Here is a 12,755-nt window from a genome sequence, read left to right as displayed (position 1 = left end):
GGGGGTCAGAGAACGGGGGGTCAGTGAACGGGGGGTCATTGAACAGGGGGTCAGAACGGCGGTCATTGAATGGGGGGCTCAAAGAACGCGGGGTCAGTGAATGGGGGACTCAGAGAATGGGGAGAGCTCCAAGAATGGGGGTCAGTGAATGGGGGGGGCTCATAGAATGGGGAGAGCTCAGAGAATGGGGGGCTCAGAGAACGGGAGGTCAGAGAATGGGGGTGTCAGAGAACAAACGGCGGCGGGGGGGGTCAGAGAACAGAGGGTCTCACCCACAGCCCAGGGCAACCGTTACACAGTCAGCGACCGTGAGACTCACTCTCCCTCTTCATTTATTCTGTTCCCCTCCAAATGCACAAAGTGGTAGAATTACATACAATCTACAGCACAGAACAGGCCATTCGGCCCAACAGGTCTATGCCAGTGTTTATGCTCCACATCAGCTTTCTTCCACCTTACTTCATCTAACCCCATCAACATATCCTTCTAAAAGTCACTCCTCACCAGTTGGTGCCTACTCTTGCTGGAGTGTGTTGTCCACTGGCACTGCCAGCCTCTCCCCCCCCCCCCCAGTATCTCATCCGCGTGGCCCTGCTTTGTGAGGGTACTTTCCCACATTGTGGTACCAGTGGGGAGGCTACGCACAGTGAGAACACTCGGCCCACTATTAAAATTAATACACATGGAAAAGGGACTCACACAAACTCACAAATTACTCCACCCCCATATAACAGCCAGGACAGTGAGTGATGGCAGGCTATTCAACTGTGGAGGACTTCACAGCCAAGCCCAATCCTCTCCACACCGCAAACACACATTCCAGCAAGGTTCACTTTACAGCAATAACCAGTAAGTATAGCAAATACCCACCACCCTGGGTGATTAGTGTAAGTATAGCTGTTCCAGATAGAATAGCCATAGTAAGCTTTTAAAATATATATCCGCTCATTCGCCAATGGCTGTGAAGGTCAGGGTTGGAGCATTGGAGACATTACTTATTAACCATCCATGAGAAGAGACTAAGGAATGTAGTAGGTGTAGAGTAAATCAGTCATGTGACTGTAGGGAGGTAATCTGGTACAAATAGACTTGTTTTACGACTGTACTGGATGGAAGGCCATTACTGATCCACTCATTAGTGAGTAAACTGATGTTATTGCACAGACTCGTAGAAGGGAGATTAACCAGACATAGTTAGAACATGATGGTCTTAGGTTAGGAGGACGTAATTAAACATATAAATGATACAGACATTGGAGGTCCTTGGGGAACTATTGAGCATTGGTGAGGCTGGTGTAAGCAATCAAGATCAAATGCTATGAAGAGTCCTTTGCAAGTGAGTTATAATCAATACCAATCTCATATGCGCTGTATATAAGGGATTGTGTTTTGTTTTATCATTGATCTGATTTAGGAAAGAGTATTATCTAGTCCTCAAACTTGTATTCGAGGTAAAGGATGTATGACAATATCCTATATAGACCCAACAATTCTTTTCCCTACCCTACCCCACAGGCTAACTGAAGTGTCCCTATTGAGATCAGCTAATCCAGCACAGACTGGAGATGGAAGCTCAGGATCTTCCTGTGTATCTCAGTACCGCACCAGGTGATGCAATCACAAATTGAGCCACCAGGGGAAGCTTCTTTGTTTATTTTGCCTTTGCAGCAATCCCCTCAGTGGAGCGCATCACCCAAACACAGCGTCACATCGGGAGTGGTCCAGGTTTGGCGCTCAGCTGTTCCCTCGCGGGGAATCACCTGGTCATGCTCAGCGCTTTCTCTGCGCTTGTCAAAACTGGCGGGTGACAGGATTGTGGGCAAGGCCTCAGGCGCTGGTGTGCTGCTGTGCCACCTCATATATGTGCTGTCTCTCGGATGAAACGTCAGGTGGACATAGAAGATTCCATGGTACTATTTCGTGGAAGAGATAGGGAGTTCGCCCCGGTGTCTTGACCAACATTTATCCCTCAACCAACATCACTGAAACAGACTAATTCATCATTATCACATTGCTGTTTGTGGGATCTTGCTATGCGCAATTGGCTGCCACATTTCCTACATTACAATAGTGACTATACTTCAAAAGTACTTCATTGGATGTAAAACGCTTTGGGATATCCTGTGGTCGTGAAATGCTCTCTACAAATACAAGTTCTTCCTTTCAATAGAAAGAGTTTTGCAGACACTTATTAAAGGAAACTGCCCCTTTAATAAAAACAATACAAACTGTGACATCGGCTCCCTCTGCCGGCTTGCTCGGTAATTGCACTGAACCAAAAATACAGGAAGGTTCTCGGCTTTTATCAGTGACAGTACAGGGTGAAAGTGGACAATACAATTGGCCCCATTATCCCCTTGGGGATACTGAGGTGGATCCCTTGGGCTAAACCTGATAATGTGGAAGATCAGCGGGATTTGGAGGGACAGGTTCCCAGGACATTAAAGGCAGCACCTCAGATTGATGAAGGTCATGAAACAACAGCTAATGGAATTGTAGGTTTCATCATGAGGTATAAATATAAAAGCCAAGAGGTCACGATGACACTGTATGAAACCTTAATAAGACCTCAGTTAGAGTACTGTGTATAGTATTGGGCTCCACACTAAAGGAAGGATATTGAGGCTTTTGATAGGGTACAGTACAGATTCACCAGGATGCTGCCTTGTATAAGGAAATACAAATGGAAAGACTTGACAAATTGGGTCTGTTTTCTTTAGAACAATGTAAATTATAGAGCGATATGATAGGAGTGTTTAAATGATGAAAGGATGGGTTAGGATAGATAGGAGCATACTGTTTCCAGTAGTTCAGGGATAGAGATCGAGGGGTCATAGATACAAGATTAAATGTAAGAGATTGAGAACAGAGGGCAGGAGAAACTTCACACACAGAGTGTTGTGAGGAGGTGGAATTCATTTCCCAGGTTAGTGATTGAGGCAGAAACTGTCAAGATTCAACATGAATGAAGGAAAAGTGGTTTAAGGGATATGGGAACAAAGCAGGTAAATGTGATTGGGACCGTTTGCTCGGGTGGGGGAAAATGGTGACATGGACCCTTTGGGCCGAAAGGCCTGATTCCGTGTTGTAACTATTACATATTTCCTGATCAATGAGCCAATCAGAGCACCCTATGTCATACCTGGAAAGTTCCGGCACCCTCCTGCTGTGCTCCCACGTCTCCAGGCCCCTTCGTACAATGAGGTGCTCCATTTACGGATTTTATCCGATTTCAGGGTGTCTGCTGTGAGGTTACAGATTTCCAAACGGTTAAATTCTCTTTGGAAATCAGCGAAGGACATCCTAGGAAGAAGATTGTATGGAAAAGGTGAACAACTGAGTAACACTCAGGCACAGTAATTGGGTTACACACACTGTTCACACTCATGCATACTGCTCACTGCACACTCTCACACTGTTCACAATGCTCACTGCACACTCACATTGTTCACACTCACACACTGCTCACTCTGTATCTAACTCATGCTGTACCTGCCCTGGGAGTGTTTGACGGGACAGTGTAGAGGGAGCTTTACTCTGTACCTAATCCATACTGTACCTGCCCTGGGAGTGTTTGATGGGACAGTGTAGAGGGAGCTTTACTCTGTATCTAACCCATGCTGTACCTGTCCTGGGAGTGTTTTTATCTCATTGAAACGTATAAAATTCTGACAGGGCTAGACAGACTGGATGCAGGGAGGATGTATCCCCTGGCTGGGGGGTCTAGAACGAGGGGTCACAGTCTCAGGATACGGGGTAGGACATTTAGGACAGAGATGAGGAGAAATTTCTTTACTCTCAGGGTGGTGAACCTGTGGAATTCTCTACCACAGAAGGCTGTGGAGGCCAAGTCACTGAATATATTTAAGAAGGAGATAGATAGATTTCTAGACACAAAAGGCATCAAGGGGCATGGGGAGAGGACGGGAATATGGTTTTGAGATAGAGGATCAGCCATGATCATATTGAATGGCGGAGCAGGCTCGAAGGGCCGAATGGCCTATTCCTTTCTATGTTTCTACGTTTGATGGGGACAGTGTAGAGCGAGCTTTACTGTGTATCTAACCCGTGCTGTACCTGCCCTGGGAGTGTTTGATGGGACAGTGTAGAGGGAGCTTTACTCTGTATCTAACCCGTGCTGTACCTGCCCTGAGAGTGTTTGATGGGACAATGTAGAGGGAGCTTTACTCTGTATCTAACCCGTGCTGTACCTGCCCTGAGAGTGTTTGATGGGACAATGTAGAGGGAGCTTTACTCTGTATCTAACCCGTGCTGTACCTGCCCTGAGAGTGTTTGATGGGATAGTGTAGAGGGAGCTTTACTCTGTATCTAACCCGTGCTGTACCTGCCCTGGGAGTGTTTGATGGGATAGTGTAGAGGGAGCTTTACTCTGTATCTAACCCGTGCTGTAACAATAGACATTACTAATAGCCTCAGTATCCCCTGGGGTTAGGGATAAGAAAAACCAGCTAGGGTTCCCGCTCCCGGTGACCATCCAGTGACTCCTGCTGGAAAGTGCGTGTGCGGGGCCAATCGGGTGGAGGGCAGGATCAGGGCTCGCCTGTGGTGGCACTTGTGGTTGAACATCACGGCTCATGAAGAATGAACACACGGGCAAGGAACCTGCTCCCCAGCAAGATCCTTCAGGATTTGAAGGGGACAAAACTGTACATCTCAACATCACCATATGAAATACAAAAGGGTCCTGTAAATTATCTCCCCCTCTCCCACACATGAGACACTCACCAGAATTCTCCATCTTCCAGCTTCACTCGCATCTGGCTGCACTGGACAGAGTCCACCTGGTTCCATTCATTTGCGCTGCACAAGAACAAGCACATGGTTACTGCCGCAGAACTGCTTCAAAGCTAGTCGCAGTCATGAATGTGGCTCAGTGGGATCGCAGCGAGAAGGACAAGGGCAGCAGGTGCATGGGAACACCATCACCTCCAAGTTCCCCTCCAAGTCACACACCATCCCGACCTAGATATATTATCGGCCGTCCCTTCATCGTTGCTGGGTCAAAGTCCTGGTACTCCCTCTCTAACAGCACCTTCACCACACAGACTGCAGCGGTTCAAGAAGGCGGCCCACCACCACCTCAAGGGCAACTAGGGATGGGCAATAAATGCCAGCCTTGCCAGCGATGCCCACATACCAAGAATGAATTATTTTTAAAACTCACGGCTCAGTCAGAAAGTCGTGGGCTCGAGTCCCACTCCAGAGACTTGAGTACATAATTTAGGCTGAAACTCCCAGTCCAGTACTGAGGGAGCGCCACACTGTTGGAGATGCCTTATTTTGGATGAGACATTAAACCAAGGCCCCGTTTACCTGTTCAGATGGATGATAAAATTCAATCAGCCACTGTTGGAAGAAGAGCAGGGAGTTCTCCCTGGTGTCCTGGGGCCAATAATCCTCCCTCAACCAATACCATCAAAAACAAACTCAATAGATTTGCTGTTTGTGGGATCTTACTGTGTGCAAATTGGCAGCTGCATGTGCCAACATATCAACAGTAACTGCACTTAGGAACAAAGGAATATGAGAACAGGAAGAGGCCATTCAGCCCCTCGAGCCTGTTCTGCCATTCAATTAAATCATGGCTGATCTGTATCTTAACTCCATTTACCTGCTTCGGTTCTGTAACCCTTAATACCCTTACCTAACAAAAATCTATCGATCTCAGTTTTGAAATTTTCAATTGACTCCCAGCCACAACAGCTTTTTGGGGGAGAGAGTTCCAGATTTCCACTCCCCTTTGTGTGAAGAAGTGCTTCTCGACATCACCCCTGAACGGCCCGGCTCTAATTTTAAGGTTATGCCCCCTTGTTCTGGACTCCCCCCCACCAGAGGAAATAGTTTCTCTCCATCTACCCTATCATAATCTTTAATCATCTTAAACACCTCAATTAGATCACCCCTTAATCTTCTATATTCGAGGAAACACAAGCCTAGTCTCTGCAACCCGTCCTCATAATTTAACCCTTTCAACCCCGGTATCATTATGGTGAATCTGCGCTGCACCCCCTCCAAGGCCAATAATTTCAAAAGTCATAACACCCCAACATCTGGGCACACAGCATGTTAGAGACACGTTGCCCATATTTAAGTCTTTAATGCACTCCACCCCTCCCGTCCATTGTTGGGGGGGGGGGTTAATATCGAGACCCCAATCTCCCACTTCACCTATCTATATGTGAATAACCAGTCTTACACAATGATTCTTGCTTATTTCTTCCTGCCACCGGGTGGCTTAAGTGTGCTATTAAAAGCCCTGCCGTTAGCACAAGACGGAAATCACGCTAATTTCTCACCTACAGAAAACAGTGGGCAGAAACCCCGTGATTTGCAGCAATGCGAGGCTACGCAAAGTTAGAAAAACATCCCCCGGGAACAAACTGTCAGTTCAAAGGTCAAACAGGAGCCTGGCAGGGTTTTCAGGAAGGAACTGGACACCTTCCTGTGTCTGAAAGGGACAGAAGTTTGAGCGGGCTGAAAAATTCCGATATGCACATTAACGTACCCGGAGCACAAAGCTCTGGGTCGTGATGCTGAACCATATGATCTCCCCTGCGATCTGGTAACTGCCTCGTTTTGTCCTCACACTAGGGCCAAATGTGGTGCCGATGACGATTTTCACGTTAGTCACTGTCTGATGGAAGCTCACACTATGTTTAGCTCGCAGCGCAAGTTGCGATGGCCACTTTCATCAGCCCCCGACTTTAGAGCTGGCAAATACGCGAAGTTAAATGAAGCCATGGAAGGAGGGTTCACATCACGGCCTCTCAGACAGTTAATCTGCCTGCAAATCCTTCAACTACTTCATACTATTCTCCAAGGGAAGAGTGTGAGGATACAACAACAACTTTTGGTTTTGCTGCCATTCCAAGAGACCCAAGCATCGGAAGCTGAAGGCACAATCAAACACCCGGATTTCCTGCCGTCAGCAGCACTAATTCAGCGCAGAAGCACATGCCTTCCATAGGTTTGAGGCCGTTCACGTTTCTCCAACCTGAAGGGTCTCTCGGTGCCCCCTCCCCCAGCCAGCCTCACTCTGTAGGAATCCCACATACCAGTCACTCCAGGCTCCAGTCCACTCCACCTCTCCCCAGGGATTTCTCACCCGGACCAGTTTAACCAAACCTCCTCGGTGATAGACCTGGGAACATGGAGAAAGGCTGTTAAACCAGTCACCAATAAGCAACACACAGTGAGGGGAAAGGGATTCAGGATTTGGGAGCAACTCGGCACAACTCGGCACAAACCAAACCCAAGCCTACCAGGACCACATGAGCTGTGTTTGTATATGTATGTGCACACGTACATGTATATGCTTGTGTGTGTATATTATTGAGTGTGTATGCGTGCGTGTGTATATGTATGTACACACGGTTGTGTATATGCATGTGTGTTCATGTGTATATGCATGTGTATGTGTTCATATGTGTATATGTGTTTGTGTGTGGATGTGTGTGTATATGCACGTGTGCGATGTGTATGTCTTCGTGTTCATATGTGTATATATGTGTTTGTGTATGTGTGTGTATATGTATATGTGTTCATGTGTGTATGTGTGTATATGTGTTCATATATATGAGTGCAGTGTGTATTTGCATGTGTGTGCGATATGTGTCTATATGTGTATGAGTTCATGTGTGTATATGTGTTCATATGTATGAGTGCAGTGTGTATTTGTGTGTGTGCGGGTATGTGTCTATATGTGTGTGTTCATGTGTGTATGTGTGTATATGTGTTCATATGTATAAGAGTGCAGTGTGTATTTGCATGTGTGTGCGGTATGTGTCTATATGTGTGTGTATATGCTCATATAAGAGTGCAGTGTGTATTTGCATGTGTGTGCAGTATGTGTCTATATGTATATGTGTTCGTGTGTATATGACACACATATACACTTGAACACATGACACATATACACTCACATATACATATACACACATATCCACACACAAACACACATACACACATGAACACACATACACATACAGGAACACATGCATATACACATGAACACACATGCATATACACAACCGTGTGTGTACATACATATACACACGCACGCATACACAATAATATACACACAAGCATATACATGTACGTGTGTGTATATGTGTATGTGTTTGTGTGTATATGTGTATGTGTTCGTGTGTATAAGTGTGCAGTGTGCATATGCATGTGTGCGGGTGTGTGTATATATATGTGTATGAGTGTATATATGTGTGTGTTCATGCTCTAACCTGTCGCGCCCACTAGTAAAGATGGACATGGGTTCAAGTTCCACCCCAGTGGGTTCTATACATCTCATTTAATCTCCGTGTCTATCAGTTTGAAGACTGGCACTGCCTGTCTGGAGGCTGGGGCTGGGTGCTTGGCACAGAGGTGGGGGTGCGAGGGAGAAAACTAAAACAAGACAGACATTAACCAGAGAAATCGCAGTCAGTCGCTCAGAGAGGGACGAGACTCTCCCATAATTCCCTAACTCCATGATATAATTGAAGATACTCCGCCACTCCACCCGTGGCTCAGTGAGTAAGTGCATTCGCAGGTGTGGCATTGAGCGATACAACCCAGGCAGGGCCCAGGCTCGATCCCTGGCCTGTGCTGAGGTAGCTGCCAATTAGAAAGTGTGGGGGGAGGAAGGAATCATAGAAAGGTTACAGCACGGAAGGAGGCCATTCGGCCCATCGAGTCCGTGCCGGCTCTATGCAAGAGCAATCCAGCTAGTCCCACTCCTCCGCCCTATCCCCGTGGCCCTGCAAGTTTTTTCCTTTCACTTCCCTTTTGAAGGCCACGATTGAATCTGCCTCCACCACCCCCTCGGGCAGTGCATTCCAGATCCTAACCACTCGCTGCGTTAAAAAGTTTTTCCTCATGTCACCTTTAGTTCTTTTGCCAATCATCTTAAATCTGTTCTTGACCCTTTCTCTCTATCTATTCTGTCTCAACCTTCTCTGATCCAAGGAGAACAACCCCAGCTTCTCCAGTCTACCCACGTAACTAAAGACCCACATGCCTGGAATCATTCTAGTAAATCTCTTCTGCACCCTCTCTAAAGCCTTCACATCTTCCCTAAAGTGCGGTGCCCAGAACTGGACACAATACTCCAGTTGTGGTCGAACCGGTGTTTTATAATGGTTCATCATGACTTCCTTGCTTTTGTACTCTATGCCTCTATTTATAAAGCCCAGGATCCCGTATGCTTTTTTAACCGCTTCCTCAACCTGCCATGCCACTTTCAACAATTTGTGCACACGTACCCCCAGATCTATCTGTTCCTGTACCCATTTTAGAATTGTGCCCTCTAGTTTATATTGCCTCTCCTCGTTCTTCCTACCGAAATGTATCACTTCGCATTTTTCTGCGTTAAATTTCATCTGCAATGTTCATTCCACCAGCCTGTCTATATCCTCTTGAAGTCTATCACTATCCTCCTCACTGTTCATTACACTTCCAAGTTTTGTGTTATCTGCAAATTTGGAAATCATGCCCTGTACACCCAAGTCCAAGTCATTAATATATATCAAGAAAAGCAGTGGTCCCAGTGCCGGAACACCACTGTATACCTCCCTCCAGTCTAAAAAACAACCGTTCACCACTACTCTCTGCTTCCTGTTACTTAGCCAATTCTGTATCCATGCTGCTACTGCCCCCTTTAATCCCATGGGCTTCAATCTTGATGACAAGCCTATTATGTGGTACTTTATCAAACGCCTTTTGAAAGTCCATATACACCTCATCAACAGCATTGCCCTCATCAACCCTTTCCGTTACCTCATCAAAAAACTCAAATCAAGTTAGTTAAACACGATTTGCCTTTAACAAATCCGTGCTGACTTTCCCTAATCAATCCACAACCATCCAAGTGACTGCTAATTCTGTCCCGGATTATCATTTCTAAATTTCCCCACCACCGAGGTTAAACTGACTGGCCTGTAGTTGCTGAGTTTATCCTTACACCCTTTTTTAACAAGGGTTCCCGCTCCTGATCCATATCCCGTGACTTCTGCTGCGTGCATATGGATTGGTCCACCTGTGATGCCCTTCAGTCGAATATCCTGCTAATATTCACTGCCTGGACCCACACACGGGTGAGGTACTGGCAGATGACTGACCCCAGCAAGAAAGGGAAAGGCAGAAAACTGGAGCAGAGGGGGAGGATGCAATAGAGATAAACAAGGGCCCTTTGGTTACACCTCCTATGCTTTAGACGTAGCGGGTTAGACTCTAACCTCCTTGGCACCGGTGAGAGAGTACGCGTGACCTTTGACCAGTTTCTTGAACGTCACAGCTTCCATGTCGAACATGCTGGTTATCTGGGGAGGGAAAAAAACACGGACAAGTCACGAGTCTGATTTAACAGCAGACGATTCACCAAGGTGCAGAGAGGGGGATCTTCTCCAGGATCCAGGCCCCCCCCCCCCCCCCCCCCCCGCCGGTACAAAGTTTGAGGGGCAGGATCCCCTTTTTATCTGAAGCTGCAGGGGTGTCGCCCCCTCCCTCTCCAGTGGCTCAGTTGGTAAATGCACCAATCTAACGCTTAACCACACGGACCTGGAAGGGTCATCACAGGCACGCCCGATCCCGTCCTCACCCCACCCCCAGCAGGGGGACACTGAAAGAAATCAGGAGCAGGAACCCTGGCTGATTTTTCTTTCTTTTCATTCATCCTCGGGGTGTGGGCGCCGCTCGCAAGGCCGGCATTTATTGCCCGTCCCCGAGTTGCCCTGAGAAATGCCCTGGTGGACCATCTCCTTGAACCGCTGGTAGCGGTTCGATACAACTGAGTGACCTGCTAGGCCACTTCAGAGGCTAGTTTAGAATCAACCACGGTGGTGTGGGACTGGAGTCACGTAGAGGCCCTGACTGGGTAAGGACAGCAGGTTTCCTTCCCCAAAGGGACATTAGTGAACCAGTCGGGTTTTTACCACAATCCCAACAGCTTCATGGTCACATTTACTGATACTAGGTTTTGTTTTAGCCCAATTGTAACACCCCCTGCCACTGTCTGGGCTAAGATCAACTAATTCGGCACAGGGCAGGCTCAAACCTGGGGCCTTCTGTCCACTCCAGGCAGGCAGCGGTTACCAATTGAGACACCACGGCAGCTCATGAATCTTTTTTGTACCCTCTTGGGGTAAAAGGGGAGGGATCACCAAGGTTGAAAAAAGTAGGAGAGAAAACGAGGCAAATCAAGGGGTCGTGGGATCAAGCTTGGGTTTTAAAAGCCTGAAATCCAGAAGGTCATGGGTTCCAGTCCCACTCCAGAGACTGAGCCCATAACCCAGGCCGACACTCCCAGTGCAGTACTGAGGGAGTGCTGCATTGTTTGAGGTCTTTCGGATGAGACGTTAAATCAAGGCCCCGTCTGCCCTCTCAGGCGGATGTAAAAGATCCCACTATGTGAAGAGCAGGGACTTGTCCAGTCCAAGACGTTTTCCACAACCAACACCATTAAGGACAGATTATCTGGTCATTATCACATTGCTGTTTGTGGAATCTTGCTGTGCACAAACTGGCTGCCGCATTTCCTACATTACAACAGTGACTACACTTCAAAAGTACTTAATTGGCTGTAACGCGCTTTGGGACATCCCGAGACTGTGAAAGGCGCTGTATAAATGCAAATTCTTTCTTTCACACACTGTTCAGATCCTGAGAGAGAATGTGTTAGAATAGGAGACAATGTAAAGTCTTTATTTCAACTTGGGATACGGGGAGCAGGAAGAGTCTGTGGGAGTTTAACAAAATTATCTGTTAGTGTATAATATATAACAGCTGCCAAATATTTGCTGATCTCTGAGCGTATCGACAGTCGTCACGGGACTGAACTCCCGAGAATCGGTCCTCAATACAGGAACATCTCAAACGTTCCTGAGTCCAACCCAGGTAAGTAAATCGGACGGACCACTTACATCGATGGAGCAGCCCATGAGGGACCCGCGCTCCAGCGCCTTCTGGATAATTCTGTAAAGATCTGGGGGTGGTTTGTGTAGGTCGTACATTTCCGTCACCCCTCCTGTAAAATCTTCAAAACCTTCTGATGTACTTCCACCCGAGAGAGCTTCATAGCAGCCGTTCAACCTGTGGGGGAGGGGAGAGAAATAGAGGGAGAGAAAGAGAAAGGGGGCAGAGAGAGAAAGGGGGCAGAAAGAGAGAGATGGAGAGAGAGAGAGAGATGGAGAGGCGGAGGCAGAGAGAGGGATACAGAAAGAGAGGTACAGATAGAAATGGAGAGAGTTAATAGACAAAGAAATAGAGAAAGATAGAGAGAAAGAGAATGGAGACAGGGACAGAGCAAGAAATGGGGAGAGGGATACAGAGAAACAGTCAGCCATTCGTGAAATGGAAAGAGAGAGAGAGAGACAAAGACAGACAAACAAAGAAATAGAGAAGGACAGAGGGAAGGAATAATAGAGATGAAAGCAAAATAGAGACACAGAGTGATAAACAGACAAACAGGACATGGCAGATAAAGACAGACAGAGATGGATAAAGAGAGAATCATTGTGAGATTGGGGAGGCAGAGAAGTAGATATTTCACATACACACTGAAAAACATCCATTCTTGAAGTTCTAGACAACTGACTCATTAGGAAAGTCCCGATTCTAGGTCTGAGGGCAGTGATAAGACGAGGAGAGTGATTGCAGCACTTGCTATTAGTCTCTGTGGGCTACATGTTGAGGCTGAGGGAGGAGCCTGAATTATATTTATATCGTTAGGCTGCAGATCTGAG

The 12,755-nt window shown here is 47.0% G+C and overlaps 1 protein-coding gene across 1 annotated transcript in view; it reads right to left on the bottom strand.

Moving 5' to 3' along the window:
• LOC137306465 (calpain-1 catalytic subunit-like) overlaps positions 1-12,755 on the bottom strand; it is a 46,524-nt gene that overhangs the window by 20,034 nt on the left and 13,735 nt on the right. Inside the window, exons 5-9 of the mRNA XM_067975701.1 lie at positions 11,934-12,102; positions 10,251-10,334; positions 7,077-7,162; positions 4,747-4,821; positions 3,143-3,303 (exon numbers count right to left, since the gene is read on the bottom strand). Coding sequence (XP_067831802.1) covers positions 3,143-3,303; positions 4,747-4,821; positions 7,077-7,162; positions 10,251-10,334; positions 11,934-12,102 — 575 coding nt within the window. The remainder of the gene's footprint in view (positions 1-3,142; positions 3,304-4,746; positions 4,822-7,076; positions 7,163-10,250; positions 10,335-11,933; positions 12,103-12,755) is intronic.

The sequence above is a fragment of the Heptranchias perlo genome, chromosome 43 (assembly GCF_035084215.1).
Source record: "Heptranchias perlo isolate sHepPer1 chromosome 43, sHepPer1.hap1, whole genome shotgun sequence".
Classification (NCBI taxonomy): domain Eukaryota; kingdom Metazoa; phylum Chordata; class Chondrichthyes; order Hexanchiformes; family Hexanchidae; genus Heptranchias; species Heptranchias perlo.
The sequence above is the reverse complement of the archived record's forward strand: the minus strand, read 5'-3'. Positions and strand labels throughout refer to the sequence as shown.